The following is a 20,013-nucleotide window of genomic DNA, read 5'->3' on the forward strand; positions in this document are numbered from 1 at the left end:
TTTTCATTGTCTTTTAAGTTATAAAAACCTTACATATACTTTTTTTTTCAAAAAAACCTTTACATATTTTTTTAATGTGAATCTTTACATATACCTTAATAAGTAAACTCTATACATTTCATTTCCTTAGGTGCATAAAAAAATACATCTATTCCATAATAATAGTGGCTCATTAGTTTTTTCATGATCTTATATATAACATTTCTTACTATTATCATATTTTACTGGCTTGTGATTTTCATAATAGAGGCATTAAATGAGAGTTAAAATCTTAGAACCTTTCATTAGATTTTTAAAAGTCATGGTGTGTGAAGAATATAAGCATTTAAGGATTCTTTTTATATTTTATTATTTATAAATAATGTTAAATGAAATGTCAAAAAAAGGATTTTGAAAATTTTCATCTTAATTTCTTATATATTTCTATTATTACTAAAGAACGTCTTCATTTTAGGTTTGATAATAAATATGGTTTTCTAGATTAGAGTTTGATTAGTATTAAGTTTAAATTTTGTATGATTGTATTTAATTGTTAATTATATGATTTAATTAAGTGAATTTAAGGATTTATTTAATTGCATTGTAAAGTTTTTAATGACATTCGTAAGGTCATCTTTAATTTACTTTTTACTCTTTTAGCTGTCAGCCTCTTTGTTTTCCAATTAACGGTTACTAATTAATTTATTTAATTGACATTTGATTTCTTTTACTAATCTCTTTCACTCTCTCTTTTCGTTAACATCCTATTATTTTCTCAAATTTGATGATAATTCTAGTTAATGTACTAAATATACATTGTAACATTTATTTTTATTTATTTTGCTGCCATGAAGTTAGTATATCCATAACTATTAGTTTATTATATGATATGTTTGGTTTGATATTATTATTATTGTTATTATTATTGTAGGGACACGATTTTCAGACCAAGCCCAAAATGTAAGGGATCTTGGCCCAGTGAACCCAGTATAATAAATTTGTAGAGAGTGGGTCAAAGAGCTAGGCTTTAGTGCATGGATAACAGTTAGTATGGTTTCGGATGATGAGCCAACAAGAATTGTACCCGGTTTGTGCAAGAAAGTTTGTCCTCGGCACAATCCGAGGAGCTCTATTCTAGCATATATCGGATGATCATGGTTACATGAGTTGTTGAGGTTGCTACAGTGCTTTCTCTTCTCCTTTTTTCGCCCCCCTCTTTCTGGGATCTCTACCCTTATTTATATTACATCTCTCCCTTCATCCTTACCCTACATGTGGACTACATGTGGACAGTTGATGGTTTATGCTGATACTTGTCCCATCAGCCCCCTCTAAAAGTCTTCTGGCGTGGCTGTAAGGCTGTCATAATACTGTTCAGAGGTCACTTCCTCATTAATGCGGTGATAGCAGCTTCTCCTTAGATATTTTTGAGCCCTTATCCCTCTTGTACATTCATGGTACTCGTTGCTATCATTAGAACTTCCTAAAAGGCCATTTTTGATCATTAGGATCTATACTAGATTTGCGTTTAACTTTAGTCTGAGGAGATAGTACTCATCGGACTCGGACGACCCATGCTTCTCGGCCAAAACCACATGCTCTCGGCCAAATCCCAAAATCCATGACCCCACAATAGCCCCTCAAAACTCTGGTTTTCTCCTCTCATCCAAGGAGAAAAGTGGGGTTTTGAATTCTTAAGAGTCGATTCTGCTTTGATCCTTTGATTTACACCTGAGGGAGTGTCGTTTCATGCGCCCCATATTTATACTGTGAATTGCTTCTTTTAGAGCTACCAATCTGAGGATTTGGTTATAATATTGGGCCTGTCTTGACACTTAGTGAGAAACAAATAGATGTTGTGGAATGATAATTCCCCAAAGTATGGGGTCCGAGGACCGATGCATGATTGAGTTATAGTTTAAACACTTTGAAGAGAAATGTTATGAAGTTTTAACTTTCTCATATCATCTGGTCTGAGGACCGAGGCATGATTGAGTTATAGTTTAAACACTTTGAAGAGAAATGTTATTATGTGTTAATTTCCCCAAATCAGGAGGTTTGAGGACCCGGCATAGCTAAGACTCTTTTAACACTTTAATAGATGCCAGTGTGTATTAATTTTCCCAAAACAGGAGGTCTGAGGACCCGGCATAGCTAAGACTCTTTTAACATTTTAATAGATGCCAGTGTGTATTAATTTTCCCAAAGCAGGAGGTCTGAGGACCCGGCATAGCTAAGACTCTTTTAACACTTTAATAGATGCCAGTGTGTATTAATTTTCCCAAAGCAGGAGGTCTGAGGACCCAGCATAGCTAAGACTCTTTTAACACTTTAATAGATGCCAGTGTGTATTAATTTTCCTAAAGCAAGAGGTTTGAAGACCCGGCATAGCTAAGACTCTTTTAACACTTTAATGGATGTCAGTGTGTGTTAATTTCCCCAAAGTAGGAGGTCCGAGGACCCGTCATAGCTATGGCTCTTTTTAACCACTTCAATGGATGTCAGTGTGTGTTAATTTCCCCAAAGCAGGAGGTCCGAGGACCCGTCATAGCTAAGGTTCTGTTTAACCACTTCAATAGATGTCAGTGTGTGTTCATTTCCCTAAAGCAGGAGGTCCGAGGACCCATCATAGCTAAGGTTCTGTTTAACCACTTCAATCGATGTCAGTGTGTGTTAATTTCCCCAAAGCAGGAGGTTCGAGGACCCGTCATAGCTATGGTTCTGTTTAACCACTTTAATGGATGTCAGTGTGTATTAATTTCCCCAAAGCAAGAGGTTCAAGGACCCGGCATAGCTAAGGTTCTGTTTAACCACTTCAATGGATGTTAGTGTGTGTTAATTTCCCCAAAGCAGGAGGTCCGAGAACCCGGCATAGTTAAGGTTCTGTTTAACCACTTCAATGGATGTCAGTGTGTGTTAATTTATCCAAAGCAGGAGGTCCGAGGACCCGGCATAGCTAAGGTTCTGTTTAACCACTTCAATGGATTAGAAAATATTAATATATACCTTTAAGAACTAGCCCCGCCGTAGAGCCCCTTCTCATGTGTTACTACCACTTCTTCTAATGGAGGCTCAGCGAACTTGGCCACCAAATTTGCGAGGACCTGACCTTTGACAAAGGTACGAGGCATATACTTAATGTCAGAAGCCCCTAGAACTGTGCCCCATTCAGTAGTCCTCCCCATATAATCCGCACTTCGTCGTATAGACCTGAGCGGAAGCTAAGTTAGGACAACAATCGTGTGTGCCCCACGTAGTGACTTGCTCACATAGTAAACTGGCCACCATAATGGCTTTCCCCAATGACTTTTGCTGATGGGGGCCTAAGCCCACCATATTTAACCGTTGCACTCACTATTACACAAGCTCTTCCCACAGACGGCGCCTATTGTAGGGACACGATTTTCAAACCAAGCCCAAAATGTAAGGGATCTTGGCCCAGTGAACCCAGTACAATAAATTTGTAGAGAGTGGGTCAAAGAGCTAGGCTTTAGTGCATGGATAACAGTTAGTATGGTTTCGGATGATGAGCCAACAAGAATTGTACCCGGTTTGTGCAAGAAAGTTTGTCCTCGGCACAATTTGAGGAGCTCTGTTCTAGCATATATTGGATGACCATGGTTACAGGAGTTGTTGAGGTTGCTACAGTGCTTTCTCTTCTCCTTTTTTCGTCCCCCTCTCTCTGGAATCTCTACCTTTATTTATATTACATCTCTCCCTTCATCCTTACCCTACATGTGGACTACATGTGGACAGTTGATGGTTTATACTGATACTTGTCCCATCAGCCCCCTCTAAAAGTCTTCTGGGGTGGCTGTAAGGCTGCCATAATACTGTTCGGCTGCCATAATACTGTTCAGAGGTCACTTCCTTATTAATGCGGTGATAGCAGCTCCCCCTTAGATATTTTTGAGCCCTTATCCCTCTTGTACATTCATGGTGCTCGTTGCTATCATTAGAACTTCCTGAAAGGTCATCTTTGATCATTAGGATCTATACTAGATTTGCGTTTAACTTTAGTCCGAGGAGATAGTACTCCTCGGACTCGGACGACCCATGCTTCTCGGCCAAAACCACATGCTCTCGGCCAAATCCCAAAATCCATGACCCCACAATTATTATTATTATTAGTATTATTATTATTATTATTATAAATTTAGTGTTTCTAAAATAGCATGTGTTTTGTATTCTCTTTTTCTATTGATTCATTGTAATGTTTTATAGGAATACTTTATAAAAAAAAACTTTATTCTATTTTTTTTTAATTGAGTGTTTCTAAATTGGTATTTGATTTGTATTTCATTTTTCCATTGATGCATTGTAACATTTCATGGGAAGACTTTATAAGAAAAAATTTTATTTATTGAATTTAAGTAAACTATTATATGTTTAATTTTTTTAAAAAAATGAGACAAAATTTAAATAATTTAATGATATGGAAGATGTTGCTAAATTTAAATGTTGAAGAAAATTAGATTAGAAGAAAAATAGTAAAAATGAAATTTATAGCAATAAACACCAAATTATTTTAGTTATGCTATGTAATAAAATAACATTATATTTTTATATACTATCTTTATAATGCAATAATATAACATTTAACAACTAATGAGAATAAAAAAGATAAAAACATAAAACACAAAACTAAATCGTATCAACCCAAAGGATGTATGAATTATGATGTGTTTCAATTCTTTGTTATCATGGTTCGTAGAGATGCAATCTATTTTCAGCTGAGCTATTTACAATTGGTTCTACACCCCAGCTAATTCCTATACTTTGCAACTCCACTATTTCAGCAAATTTGTCCCAATCTAGCCAAGCAGCGAATAACTTATGCTCTAATGTATGGGATACATGCCAATATGTGTCTTTCATGAAGTCTCCATTTGCCCATTCACTAAAAGGTCAAGTTGGATTACCAGTCAATTCCAATTTTAGCAAACGAACTAACTTCTAGCAGTTTAAAATTGATTTTTGCGATGCATTTGGTGGAACTTTCAGTGCTACATCAGTATGTTTTGATGGTCACCCCGTTACACTAAAATAATATATATATATATATACACCAAAAATAGAGAGAGAGAGAGAGAGAGAGAGAGAGAGAGAGAGAGAGACTTTTGTGTGTGGAAAAATATAAAATTATGCATGGAATAAGAGAGGGAATGACAATTTTATAGTATGAGAATAAGAATAAGAAGAGTAAAAAAATAAAGGAAGATAAAAAGATAGAATAATAGTAATATTAAGAGTGGTGGGGATATAAAAAGTTAAAATGGAATGAGAAATGTTGAAGAAAGTTAAGGTAGAGAGTAGTGGCGATATGAAAAATTAAAATGAAATTGAAAATTTAATAATAAATAAGAATAGGTAAAAATAAGATAAATATGATATTTTGATTGTAATATAATGAAGTTTTTAACTCATTTTAAATGTTAAAAAATTAGATAATAACATAACTGCTAACGTAGCTCAACATAAACGTAACAATATTAAATACTATACTTCAGCTTTTAGTAATATATAGATATATAGATATAAATTTCATGGAATAGTGTAAACTAAAATGCCACTTAGGCATTTTTAGATATACACTACTGTAAGTTTCTTAAAATTTTCTCCCTCTTTCCCATACGTGTTAAAAATATTTAATATTCTTTTTTTAAAAAAAATTGCCACTTAGCTCTGCTAATTTCTCAAGCAATCCGGCTAATTTCCATATTTTCGTGCCATTTTGCCAAGTCGTTAATGCCTTCAAGTTCAACCATTTGTCCCAAATGCTGAAAATTGAAACCACTTCTGACTTCTGTGTGCATTGGGATTTGGGCACCCCATCTGGACATATCTTCATGCCATCCACTCCCAATCATACACTAGCTCTTCATTAAAATTCTTCATATATCTTACACACCACCCTCCAAGGAGACAAAATCTGTACTAGATGGCCAGAAAATTTTAAAAGAAATTTTTGTTTTTTTTTTTTGCTAAACAAAATAAAAGATAAACATTCTAGTGTCAAATGGAATGACACTAATATTATTTTCAAATTGATTAGTTTAGAAACATCACAATTTTTTTTTAATTATTGACATTATATGTTGTGATTAATGTATAATAAATATGTTGCCTAGAACTAATATACTTATTTTTCCTACTTTTTAAAAATGTTCTATATATATATATATATATTTTTTTTTTTTTTTTGATACACGATAGAATTTTAAAGATTTGAACCCGGCTCTTATCCCCACACCTCACAAGCGCTTATACCTATAAAGTGATTATTGCACCAAGAGTATGCGGTGGTAAAAATGTTCTATATTTCTTAAATATATAGATCTAAATCACAATTAAACCTTCTAATTTAATGGTATTCTATTCTCCGGGGAAAAGCCAAAAGTCACTTTATATATCATTAATGTGATATTGTGAGCTAACAACCCTTGCTGGTGAAAAAATCAATTCAATTTCAAGCCCGGCCCCCCCCCCCCCCCCCCCCAAAAAAAAAAAAAAAAAAACCAAGCGATGAAATGTCAACAATCACACGCCAGCTAAGCATGAAAAAGCCAGCAGAATTTACTTGTATTTTTATTTTGATCATATCAACCACGTGCCATAGATGTGTCAAACCTAGAATGGTTCATGAAGGAAAAATAACGAAAGTGCCATTTGCTGCAGTGACAAAAGGGAAAACAAAGAAAAACCCAAAGGAATTGAAAGAATATCTCAAGTGCCTATTCTATGTTCAGTAGGGTACGCCAATGCTATAGGCTATAGCTATATGCCGTATACGAATTGAAATGTTAGGAATACATATTTTTTCACTAGTGTGTATGACCCATTGATTGTATTTTGTACAAGAGCACTATTTTCTTTCATTCAAGTCTATCCAAAAGTTGTCACAAAAAAATAAAATAAAATAAAATAAAAGTCTATCCAAAAGTTAAAAAAAAAAATCTAAAAATTGTGAAAAATACTGTTTTTTTTAAAGGTTTTTATATTTGAAACTTATTAATTAGAATCAAATAATAATAATGAGAAAATAGAATTTATATATATATATATATATATATGTTTGTGTGTGTGAGTGTAAAATAAAAGGGTCTAATAATAACCATATTCTTATTTTTATAACGCTCTCACAGAAAAGAAAGTACACATTTCCTTGGACACAAGTTGTTATAAAAACCTTTGCTTTTGTAACTCTGCGTTTTTGTTTTTATTTTTATTTTTATTTTTATTTGTAAAGCTGTGAAAGTCCATCCTCTTAGGCAAAGCTTCTAAATCCTACGCTACCCGCTTTCTTTCTGTAGAAAATCTAAGCAGCAAAGTGCCAATCTTTGGTTCTTCTAGGGGCTTTGGCTTTGAGGTAAATAACTGCTTGTCTTTCTGTCTCTCTTTTGCAAGCCAAATTTGATAAAATCAGAGTCTTTTTTTAGTTCTTCATTTGAGAATAATTTGTGGGAAATCGGTTTAAATTTTGGTTTATTTTTTAATTCTGTTGAATACCCATTATTTCTGAGGTTGAATTCCATGTGGGTTTTATCTTAAAGCTGAAGGATTGTGCTTGTAGTTGTCTTTTTGGTTTTCTTTTTTGTGTTTTGTTGGTGGGGTTGAAAGTGAGGGTTTTGATTTTGATTTTGATTTCTGTTGCTTTGAGGTTTGATTTTCTTGTGTTTGTACATGAATTGGTCAATGAATTAGCCCATAAGGGTGCTTGGTTGTGATTGTGGAATTTGATTAACTCTGTGCAGTTAAATGAATTTTGGTTGTTGTATTGCCTGTGAGTTTCCTTGATTCTGTGTTAATATAAGTACAAATGCTTGTGGGTTTTACTTGAGAGTTGAGAGTTCTGTTGTTAATGTTAGTGTTTTAGACATGGATGGATCATGTGTCAATGTGGACGGTTGGTGTTCTTTGATCAAATTCTTGTGTTCATCTTTTTAGTTCGTGAGGTTTCTTTTAGTTTCTGAAGGATGGAGAAGCTCTGTTATAGATCCCATACTGTTTACCTTTGTGTTTTCAGTGAGTTATACTCTTAAATCTATGTTGAACAATGCCTTTTTTGTTGTGTCATATGGTTGGGTTCCCCTCAAGCCAAATTCATGTGTCATATTTTGAATTCTTTTTTTTGGAAATTTGAGTGTTGGCCTGGTGTTAGTTTTAGGTTCAAATCTAAATCATTTGAAAAAAGTTCCATGTGGAATTTCTGCAATCAGTTTGCTTTTTGTTCAAAATTTGGGACTAACGCTGTTGTTTATATTACTTCAGAATTTGGTACTAATGCTCTTTGTTGATATTACGTAATCCAAATAAGTTCATACCATAATCTGCTACTCCAAATTTTCTTATATCTGGATATACTTGAATGTATTTATTGACATCAGCTGGACAACCAACATAAAAGTTTTAGTTTGAAAGATCAACCAACAAAGTTTGGCAATGAGTTATAGCTCAAATGACACTCCCTTCTGCATAAAAATAAGTGAAAAGTGAGGTTTTGGGTTCAAAAATCATTGAGTGCTTGTATAACTTACCAATAAAAAAAGTTTTAGTCTGAAAGGGTATTACTCATTCAAAAATCATAGATAGGCTATTTATGTATGGATACTCATATTGTTATACAATTGGCTTACTACAAAAGGACTTGGTTTTGCATTCTTTAGAAAATTACAAGAAAAGATATCCAGTCGCCTTCTTGTTTAACTACATTATACTTTTACAAATTAACAAATTACTATGACTTAGAAATCATTGTGACATCAACATTTTGTCTGTTGCTCATTTGGTCGCAACAGCCATGTTTGTTGTTTCATTGTATGTATGTACGCATGCATGCTTATGGATATGTACATATGATCCCAAGAGCCTTGTAATTCAACTAGCACTTCCTAGTTTTTCCAATGGAGACATTCAGGGTTCAAATCCCCCCACCCCCATTATTATAACCATCAAATATGCATATGTACATATGTTGTTTCATTAAATGTATGTATGCATGTAGCTGTGACATGAATATGTCCATATTGTGGGAAAGGAGAGTTCTTATGAATGTTTTTTAGTAAATTCACTCTTCCTTTCTATCTAATAAGCGATGAAAATTTTTAAGTGAGCTGGCTAAATTTTCTTCTAACCAAATCCTCATTTCCTAGCTCAACTTTGGTCATTGCTTAATCTATAATTAAGGCCAATTGGGACATGGAAAGTGTCTAAACTCTGTTTGGATATGGGAAAATTGAGGAAAACTATCAAATTGATGAAGAAATCAAATTCTTATTTAAAGCAGTTTTTAAGTTTGCCTTCCATTCCTCATCCTTTGCGAGATTTAGTAGTAGCATTTATTGTCAATGATATAGAAGGGGAAGTTATGAGTTCCTATGTCTTAATTCCTTTTTCCTAAAGGCTTTGTAACAATTCAGATTTGAAAGCATTTTGTGACTCAAAGCTTTAGATTTGAAACTGACAGCTTAGTTCTGTTTTTTGAAAATCCATATATCATAGGCTGTTGGAAAATTGAGATCTCAAATTGAAAGTTATGTGTCAAAACATTACCCAATGGATTAAAGATATGAGCCAAAAAATGGTGAGATCAGATCTCTTTTGTTTGGTTTCATAGGGGACCACAAGATTGTTGAAGAGTGATACTGTATTTGTAGTTTAGTAGGTTAATGATGAATGTGAAGGAAGAACACTCATGGGGTTATTTTTTATTTTATTATAATTTTTTTATCATTATTCATGGGGTTAAAATATTTGAAATGAATATATATATATATATATATATATATATATATATATATATAGTGAGGTGTGAGGCTTTCAGCCCTATGATCGTTATATAGGGTGTTCATAGGGTCAAGCCTTCTTTTCCTTCTGAATGTTTTTATCTTTTAGAAAATATACAGTAGGACCTGCAGTTTTTTTATGGACATTTGACATTTGATGGAACTTATTGCCATTCTAAAATATTTTCAGGGTACCTTAAAATACTTATTGCTGGAGATTTTATGATCCATTACAGTACTTTGTATACTGGTTCTAATGGCTGTTATATCAGAATAATTGTCTACCCTCTTTTTCTTGTCCTTGTTGATGAATGTTACTGCCAATATATCGTTACTTAAAAATCAAATCACCCTACCTACATGCTTGTTTGTTACCCTTTTATTTAACTTAGATCACATGGAATTGACCAGTTTTTGAAATTGATCACAAATTCTGGATAACCCTTTGAGGCCATTACCATCTATATGGTTAATTACCCTCACAAGCCTCCTCTTTATTGGATGTAACACATCAGCCACATAGATAAATTTTTCATAAATGCCTAAATTAGAAATCACACAGAAATTACCAGCTATTCCCTTTTCCATTGCTACATGGCCTCCCCCCTACCAATTCCCCTTCTTTTAGATAATTTGTTCAGGTCACTTTGGATGACTCATGGATATACATCATACAATTCTGTATTTTTGTTTGCAAAGGAGTTATAAAGAGTCCACTTCCTTGCCACTGTTGCTTTTATGTTTCGATTGAGATAGTACAGTCACAAATATAGGTTACTACTGTTGGTGGTGATGCTTGCAGGCTTCAATTAGATGCTTCAAAAGAGAAACACAGTGATTCCATTATCATTTAAACTTTCAATTGCATCTTGATTTGTAATTTATGCTGAGATTCAATAGCAGTTACTTTGTTCTCATATATCCATATCTCTATATTTTGATCTTTCAGATTGCATATGTCAATGCTCCTGTGCATCAAGAAATAACCAGCGAAGAATCATATGAAAAGGATGAAACAGTGATTATTATGTCTGAGCTGATTGAAGGACTTCCTGACGCTGTTGCCCTGAGGTGCCTTGCACGGGTTCCCTTCTACCTCCATCCTAGGTTGGAGCTTGTTTCTCGTTCGTGGAGAGCTGCTATCCATAGCTCCGAACTATTTAAAGCTAGACAGGAGGTTGGAGCAACAGAGGATCTATTATGCGTGTGTGCTTTTGAGCCTGAAAATTTATGGCAGCTTTATGACCCTCTCCACGACCTTTGGATTACGCTCCCTGTTCTCCCCTCCAAAATTAGGCACCTTGCCCACTTCGGTGCTGTCTCCACTGCTGGAAAGTTGTTTGTGCTTGGTGGTGGCAGCGATGCTGTTGACCCCTTGACTGGTGACCAAGATGGGAGCTTTGCTACCAATGAGGTATGGTCATATGACCCTGTGACTCGACAATGGTCACCTCGTGCATCTATGCTTTTACCTCGTTCTATGTTTGCGTGCTGTGTTTTGGATGGAAAAATTGTTGTTGCTGGTGGTTTCACCAGCTGCAGAAAATCAGTTTCTCAAGCAGAAATATATGATCCAGAGAAAGATATATGGATTCCAATACCTGATCTCCACCGCACCCACAATTCAGCTTGTTCAGGGGTGGTGATTGGAGGCAAAGTTCATGTCTTACACAAGGGGTTATCAACAGTCCAAGTCTTAGATGATGCAAGGCTTGGATGGACGGTTGAGGATTCTGGTGGACTCCAAGGCCCAATGGCAGTTGTTAAGGGTGCATTCTATTTAATGAGTCATGGAGTTATCTTAAAGCAGGATGGGAAAAAGCTGGTTGTACCAGCATCTGAGTTTCGTCGGAGAATTGGGTTTGCAATGATTGGGCTGGGAGATGAGATTTATTTTATTGGAGGAGTTCTTGGCCCTGACCGGTGGAACTGGGACATTGAGCCAATGTCTGATGTTGATGTACTGATGGTAGGGAGTGAGAGACCAACTTGGCGCCAGGCAGCTCCAATGACAAGGTGCCGTGGAACTATTTTTGGGTGTACACAGCTGGTAATTTAGGTCTCTTATTATTTGTTCTTGTTGTTCCTTCTTGTGAAATTGTCCTCTTGTTGAGAACACAGATCCCTCCTTTTTAAAACACAAGGAAATGAGCTATTTTCTAAGCTACCTTGTTTTGTTTGTATCTTTTAAAGCCAAAATCCTTGGCGTTATTTTCACTTCTATTGCTTCTTTGTAGTTCTGACAGGAAGTCCTATTTAGAGAGGCAGCATTCAAAGTCTAGCACCGGTAAAATAGTAATCAATCAATCAATATATCTATTGCTATAAATAATGGCAGAAGACATTTCCACACCCCATGTGTCATGTGTCAAGTCAAATTCAGCACCGAACCAACACAATTATTCGTAAGCAAATTACAACGTTTAACACAATCTCGTTCTCCTCATATGAATGACCACACTTTTTTCCACCACTTTCTTGCAGTATAATCTATAAATTAAGTATACGTTTTTTGTTCATCCGGTTTTTTTGAGTCTTGTGTACTGTACACGGGACCCATAAGTATTTTTTTTTCTTTTTTTAGAAAAACAACTTTAAAATTGGGTCTTACAGTATTATTCACATATTTAAAGATTATTTTATTACAATATTTTTAATTTTCAGCAATAAACTGTGTTAAAACAAACCCTAAGTAGGAAAGAATTCAACATAATTTCATAGAATTATTTGGTCTATTTTTTTTTGGTGTGTGGATAATTTGATAATTGGGGAGTATAGTTACAAGGATCTCTTGCCTATTTGGTCTGAAGTCTAGACTTTTTATTATTATTATTATTATTTTTTAATGAGATAGTTACAATATGCTGCTAACTATGTAGCTTGAACCATTTCTCTTACTTTAACAATACTCACATGTCTTGTTATCTATACTATTATTTAAGGGGTTTCCTTTATTTGAACCGATTTTTTTTTTGTTCCAAAATACTCCTATTTTTCTAAGTTTAAGTAGAGACAAAACTAAATGACAATAAAGTAAAAATACATCTTTAACTCCTACTAAAATATTGCCTATAAAATAGGATTACTCTTCTACTAAAGACAAATTATAAGGTCCTCATGGTAGACCACATCCCACAAAAAAACTTCCTATTGTTTAAAATATTGCGGACTCATTTTATGATAAAAATTAAAGTAAAAGATAAAAACATTTAAACCTATCCGTTTAAAAACAAAATTTAAAAAGAGTGTGAGGGTGTTTAAATGATATCTATTTAAACACTGTTTGTTTCAAACACCATTTTCTCCCTTATTCGGTAAGGTCCATATCACGTGGAGCACAAAGCATTTAAGCTCAAGAATGTTGATATGCAACAATATAACTTTGTTTACAAAACAAGTTCAACTTAAAGTTCTTTATCATATTGTGGACCTTAAGGGTTAAAAGTGAGATCCAGAAGAATTAAATGGACAAGGAGATTAATATTTGCATGGTCCGCGATTGAGGATATCTGTTTACATAAATGCAATAGGGATCATGGTTAGGTGAGAAAAGCAATGCAATTTCCATGGAGAAAAGCTGCATTTCTAAAGTTCTTTCATTATCTACAGATTTGCCTAACTGTTCTTTCAAATGGATATGTACGGCTGAGTTTGGATACGGATGAAAAAAGGTGCGTCTGCGTTCAGCGTTTTTTTTTTTTTTTTTTTTGGCCCTTCTGCTTCACGCGTTTCATAGGAGAAGCGGCTAGTGTTCATGCTACTGTGCATGAACAGTAGCCGATTTTGTTGACTTTCAGCAAATTTGTGGGTCCCGTGTACTATTCACGGGACCCACAAACTTCACTTTTTAGATTTTTTAAAATTAAAAATGGGACCCACGGTACTATTCACACATTTAAAAATTATTTTGGTACAGTGTTTTCAGTTTTCAATTTTCAGTTTTCAGCAATAAGCTGTATCCAAACGGACCCGTAGAGAGACAAATCGTGCTTTTCATGTATTGGCTGTGTGTTTGGATTGGGTGGCTGCGTCCTGCGTTTACGTTTTTGACTTTTTTTTTTTTTTTTTTTTTTTTTTTTTTTTTTTTTTTTCGTGCGCACATCTTTCAACAGGGGACAGCTGCACTGTTCACCACTGTGCGTGAACAGTAACCGCACAGTGGTGCACTATTCATGTACTTTTCAGATTTTTGAAAATTAAAAATGGGACCCGCGTCACTATTCACCATTTAAAAATTATTTTGCTATAGTGTTTTCAGTTTTTAGTTTTCAGCTGTATCCAAACGGACCCATAATAGACACTTTTAAAAGAGAAGCATATACTAAGGGGGGGTTTGGATACAGTTGTTGCGTTTCAACGTTTTGCGTTTTTTTTTTTTTTTTGATTCTGCTGCAGAGGGGACATGTGCGCAGTGTGCATACTGTGCGCATACTGTGCGCGCACTGTGCATGTACTTTTTTAGGAATTTTTTATTAAAAATGGGTCCCGCAATACTATTTACACATTTAAAAATTATTTTGCTACAGTATTTTCAGTTTTCAGTTTTCAGCAATAAGTTCTATCCAAACGGACCCTAGTCTCTTAAACAAAGGTTTTGGGGTAGTTTTAATGTTGATTCTGGACCCAAGGCCCTTCTTGATGTAATTTCTAAGGACAGCAGCAAGTCCTCTTCTTTGGTATTGCTTTGATGTTCACTACTTCGTATTTTAATAAAATCTTTTTCTCTTAGCAAATAAAAATGATAGAGCACCTTGCCACGAGAGGAATTTTTTGGCTTGTGGCAAAGAGAGGATTTTTAGAGTTACTTTATATATTTATTTTACATACTTCACCATGCCTCGTTGTACGAATTGTTTGAATTGGCCAAGTATATATATTGATTGCTGAAACAACCACAAATGCAAAATCCATAGCTTATGTTTTGTTACCAACCAAGAAATGAATCCATTGTGTTCTAAAAACTCATTGCGACAATACAAAACAAGACAAAATAGAGAGAACAGAGTAATCGAAGGTAAAAGAGATGTCAGTTCAAGTGGGCAAATGACCACAAAGTCTCCAATGCAACTGAATTGTTTAAATAATCAGATAGGTTTAATTTTGATTTTGAATAGATAGGTTTAAACTTTTTTATCTTTTACTTTAATTTTTATTTATCATAAAATGAGTTAACAAAATTTTAAACAAGCAAGAGTCTTTTAATGGAATGGTAGACTACTAGACAAAAATAACTTAGTCCATTATGACGACTTTATAATTTCTCCCTACTAACCCACTTATTCAGAAGCAAACTTCACTTCTAAACTTTTCTCTTTCTTTATTTTTTTAATTGGCCGAAAATATTTTTTTTTAAACCGGCGTTAAAGTGTTTTTTTTTTTTTTTTAATTTTAGAAACCCACGTTAAAAAGTTAAAACCCTAAATTCATTCCCTTGCCATCCACTTTTTTTTTTTTTTTTGAGAAATGCTATATCTACAACATTTTCACAATATTGCATATGAAATAGAATAAATTTAAATTTTTTTTATAAAAAAAGTATTAAGAAATTTGAATTTCCTCCCTAACTCCACATTTACACTTTTCTCTTCTTTTTTTTTTTTTTTTATGTGATTTTTTCTTATTTAATTGACCGCAATTTTTTTTTTCGTTATCTATTTCTTTTTTTTTTAACCCACGTCTAACTTCCCCTAAGTTGGTTTTTTTTTTTTTTTTTTCAATTCTTACCTCTTTATTTTTTTTTTCCTTTTTGATATTAGGTTTTTTTTTTTAATTCACGTTTCCCTTGCTCTACTCCTTAATATGAGATCTCACGTTTTTTGTTTTTTCAAATCAATTCTTATTTTTTTAATTTTTTAATAACAATTCTTTTTTTTTTTTATAACAATTCTTCTTTATATGGAAATTAAGGAAGAGGGGGAAAAAAAAAACACTCATACGATAAAAATATCACTATAACTTTTCATCCATATCCCTTAAATTTAGACATTACTATTCTCCTGTTGGTTTTCAAATTGCTAACTGTATCACCACAATTTGGTTGGATCATTTTTCTAAATGAAAACTCCCACATCCATCACTCTCATATCTCTCTCCCTTTTCTACTTATTCCAAACCCATTTGTTTTCGCACCCTCACATGCATTCTCCAACTTCAATTTCAATCCATGTGAGTTTTTATTTTTTATTTTTTTCTCTATTAAACTTTGTTTGATAATGGGTTCTATTTTTTCCCCATTTTATGAATTTTTTTTTAACACATGAATCTTATTTTCGATAATACGGTTGTAAATTTTGGGGACAAAGGTAGCACAGTGTTTGTGGTGAAGGACTAGCACAAATACAATGAACTTTTATTTTTTTTAAATAAGTAGTAAAATTTTCTATTCCATTTTTTTTATACATTGTTTTTAAGGAGTTTTTTTTTTTCTCTCTTTCATGTCAAATGAAATTTTGTCTAATTATTTTAATATCTTTTTGCAGCATCATCCGGGCTTATGTAAAGGAAGCAATTGTGGAGTTCAATGTCACTGAATCAATGAAGTTTTATGATGTTGATTCAAATATAATTTTGTCTTCTTCAAATTGATGAATACTCATCGACATCAAATCCTTTCATTCCAAAGGCATTACTAGGATTCACAAGGCTATGAGGAGCATTGAGAGAGAGAGAGAGAGAGAGAGAGAGAGAGAGAGAGAGAGAGAGAGAGAGAGAGAGAGAGAGAGAGAGAGAGAGAGAGAGAGAGAGAAGAAATTTCTTACCCATTGATAATTTTTGTTTGATGAACTATGTTTGCAATTTGTTACTCATCTCTTTTATGATTCTTTTGCATGTATAATTTTAATAATATATATACTTTTCCCTGTTTTTTTTTTTTTAGAGAGTTTCAACCTATGGCGTCCACTTTTGATAATTGCTCTTTATTACTAGACCAAGACACCAATTAGTTTTTAGTGTAAGCGGGGATTGAACCATAGATCTCTTATACAACCATTAGAGATTTTATCAGCTGAGCTAACTAAAACCCACATTTTCCCTGCTTTTTTAAAAACAAGATCAACAGATCTAAAATGTCCCTCTCTTAAAATTTTAAACCTTCTTCATCTCCCTTCCACTTTTGCCTTCTCTTTTAAGAAAAATATGGGTGTTTCATATGAAATTGAGACTCTAGCACTCAAACTGGCTGTTGGTTGTCCGATAGGGAAGGATGCTCATTGCTTGATAAACAAAGTGTTTGGTTAGGAATTGATTTGGAATTGTCTCTATCTAAGGTTCTACCAATATTTGAATTCTATTCTTCGTCTCAAATTTAGATAACTAGAAAAAGCAAAATTTATCTTTTATTTATTTATTTTGTAACGGTATTTTTTTTGGATAGTAAAATGTTATAACTCTAATTAAATGTTGCAATGATGTGATCAAGATAATTTGTGTTTTTTGGACACCAATACACACTAGGAAAGAAACTATTTTTAGGCTTCTGACGACATTAAGTATCCCTTACCCATTGTGTTTTGTTTCTTGGTTTGGAAACTTATTCTAGCAAATAGGTGTACTTTCTACTTATAATCTTATATCCGCCCCCCCTCACCAAAAAAAGAAAGAAAGCAACAGTTAATAGGTGCAACTGTGCAAGCTGATTATAAATGTGATTGCAGCTTCACTACTATACAACCAATCTACCATACAATCACATAATAGTGCTAGCCTCGTACAAAATATTCACCAAGTAGCTGAAAGCATGAAACTTCTCCTCCAAATTATTTCCAAAGTTTCATTTAGGATCAATTTTAAAATTTTAAATTCTATTAAAATCATTGAAAACAACTGCGCACCCTTGTGCGGTGATCTCTCCACAAGCATAAATGCTTATGAGTTGTGGGGGCAAGGGCCGAGGTTCAAGTCTCTAGGAGGGAGTTTCACACACATATACACTTAAATTATGCTAGAGTAAAAATTCTATTTTGTAAAAAAAAAAAAAAAAAAATTGAAGAATACCGTATTCACAAATTCTGCTTTAAATCCTAATATTTTATGCATGAATTTATTTAAAAACTTGGATTTCTACTATGATTTTATTTTTGGTAGTCCCCTTTTTTTGGTTTTCCTTGGTTCTTAATGCTTTTTTTTTTTAGAGAGAACCTTACTCCTTAATCTGTCACCTATTAATTTTATATGATCTTATGGATTATGTATTGTTGGCTTTTGATATCGAATAATATAAACACATGGATCTTGTGCTTACAATTGTTTTGGAGGGTTTTATCCCGTAAATGCTTAATACTCATCACATTCCTTAGTTTTTTTTTTATTGGAAAATATATTAATCCCAAATTATAATTTATGTAAGGGCAAAACTTAGATACAGTACCTTAGGTACCTCTCTTAAAATTAAAACACATGTCCACTTACTTAACAATGAAACCAGCGTTAAGTCTCCGTCTATTTCTTTTCTTTCCCTTGTTATTGACTCTTGTACTCCCGCGGAAAACCTCAAAACACAAACCCAGCTCCTAACGTTCTCTCTCTCCCTCTCTTTTCTTCTCTTTCTCTCTCTCAAATTGGATGAAATAGATGATACTAGCTCTCTGAATTCTCTATCTCGCTTTGTTTTCGCAGATTAATTGGCTGGAACTAAAGTGATTCGTTGGTATGTATTGGCTAATCTCATTATAGGTTTTCAATTCTAGTTGCTGGGTTTGTGTCATTTTGAGGTTTGGTAGAGTTTTTCTTTGTTGATCATGATCTGGGTTATCAATTTATGCTATTGGGTTTGTGTTATTATTGCTTTGGTTTGTTTTGATTTGGGTTTTCAATTCTAGCTGCTGAGTTTGTGTTATTTTGAGGTTTGGTAGAGTTTTCCTTTGGCTATTTCTAATAAAGGTTTCAATTTTGGTTAATGGGTCTGTCTTAGTATTGCTTTGGTTAATTTTGATTTGGGTTTTCAATTATAGTTGCTGAGTTTGTATTATTTTGAGGTTTGGAAGAGTTTTCCTTTGGCTATTTCTGATGAAGGTTTCAATTTTGGTTAAAGGGTCTGTCTAAGTATTGCTTTGGTTAATTTTAATTTGGGTTTTCAATTATAGTTGCTGGGTTTGTGTTATTTTGAGGTTTGGAAGAGTTTTCAAATGGCTATTCTGATTTGGGTGTCAATTTATGATGCACCCACTACATAATTCTCCGCAACAATTGAGGAGACTAATGTTCCATGCCCTTCTATGTCCCTTGTAGAGTTCATTTTAATCTTGAAGTTGGGTTCATTAGCTATCAGACCCTTGTAAAAGCTCCTAGCACATATGAACTTTGCATTGCACATTGATGAATTGAAATCTTATTTTCTACAAAGTATGAGGCATGGATTGGTTGCTAATTTAGAACACCAATCCATGTTACTTCTATTGATTCTTTCTTCATGCATATATACTGCAAAACATTTGTTTCTTAAACTTCTTTCAACAATTCCTTTATATATTGTAGTAATTTTTTTTTATATTTTTAGTGAACTTAGTTCATCAAAAGTAATAAGTTGTGTTTGTTAATTTACTAGTTATGGAGAAAGATGGGAAGAGCAACCTTGAAGAAGTTGTGTTTGTTGACTCAGAGGAAGTTTTTTTATTTTAGAAACGACTCAGAGGAAGATACAACTCCAAAAATTGGAGAAAATATAGACACTAAAGAAGATATAACTCCAAAAATTGGAATGGAGTTTGATTCAGAGGTTGAGGCATATTTATTGATGTGATTAATAAATCATGAGTTTTTGTTTTTGGCAGACCACTGTGTTAGCATGGGCAAGGAGTTTAGCATGCAAGAAGTTTAGCGTGGTCTTGGATGAAGATGCAAACATCTCTTTAATGATTGCTACAAGTGACATTAATTTGTTTACTGATTGCTACGAGTTACATTACTTTGTTTTGTTGTCACTTATCAGTTTATTTACAGATGCGTGTTTTGGGTACTTCTATCGTTATAACTTATCAGTTGTAACTTCTTTATTATTGGGTACTTTTTCTGATCCAAATTCATTACTGACTTTTGATAATTTTAACTATTTTGCCTTACTTTCTTTATTACAATCATCTCAAACTTGAACTGTTTTTACCCATACTTTCTTTATTACAATAATCTAGCTCGTCAAGTGTTCACCAAATCAGATTACAGCTCTGCTAAAAAAGCAAAACTCCAACAAACTACATGATTGAATTCCAAGGACCTATATTTTTTTTTTTTGGATAGGACAGAGACCTATAGT

The 20,013-nt window shown here is 33.5% G+C and overlaps 1 protein-coding gene across 1 annotated transcript; it reads left to right on the forward strand.

Annotated features, from left to right (window-relative positions):
• Positions 1–7,172: 7,172 nt before the first annotated feature.
• On the forward strand, positions 7,173–11,931 carry LOC142614050 (F-box/kelch-repeat protein SKIP30). Its single transcript, XM_075786578.1, has 2 exons — positions 7,173–7,348; positions 10,714–11,931. Exon 2 carries the CDS (start codon positions 10,792–10,794, stop codon positions 11,821–11,823), a length of 1,032 nt encoding a protein of 343 aa, XP_075642693.1. The 5' UTR covers positions 7,173–7,348; positions 10,714–10,791; the 3' UTR covers positions 11,824–11,931.
• The last annotated feature ends 8,082 nt before the right edge of the window (positions 11,932–20,013 follow it).

This window comes from Castanea sativa, chromosome 10 (assembly GCF_040712315.1).
Source record: "Castanea sativa cultivar Marrone di Chiusa Pesio chromosome 10, ASM4071231v1".
Taxonomy (NCBI): domain Eukaryota; kingdom Viridiplantae; phylum Streptophyta; class Magnoliopsida; order Fagales; family Fagaceae; genus Castanea; species Castanea sativa.

Excerpts from the sequence above, each read along its gene's own strand:
- LOC142614050 (XM_075786578.1), top strand. The coding sequence starts at position 10,792 with ATGTCTGAGCTGATTGAAGGACTTCCTGACGCTGTTGCCCTGAGGTGC.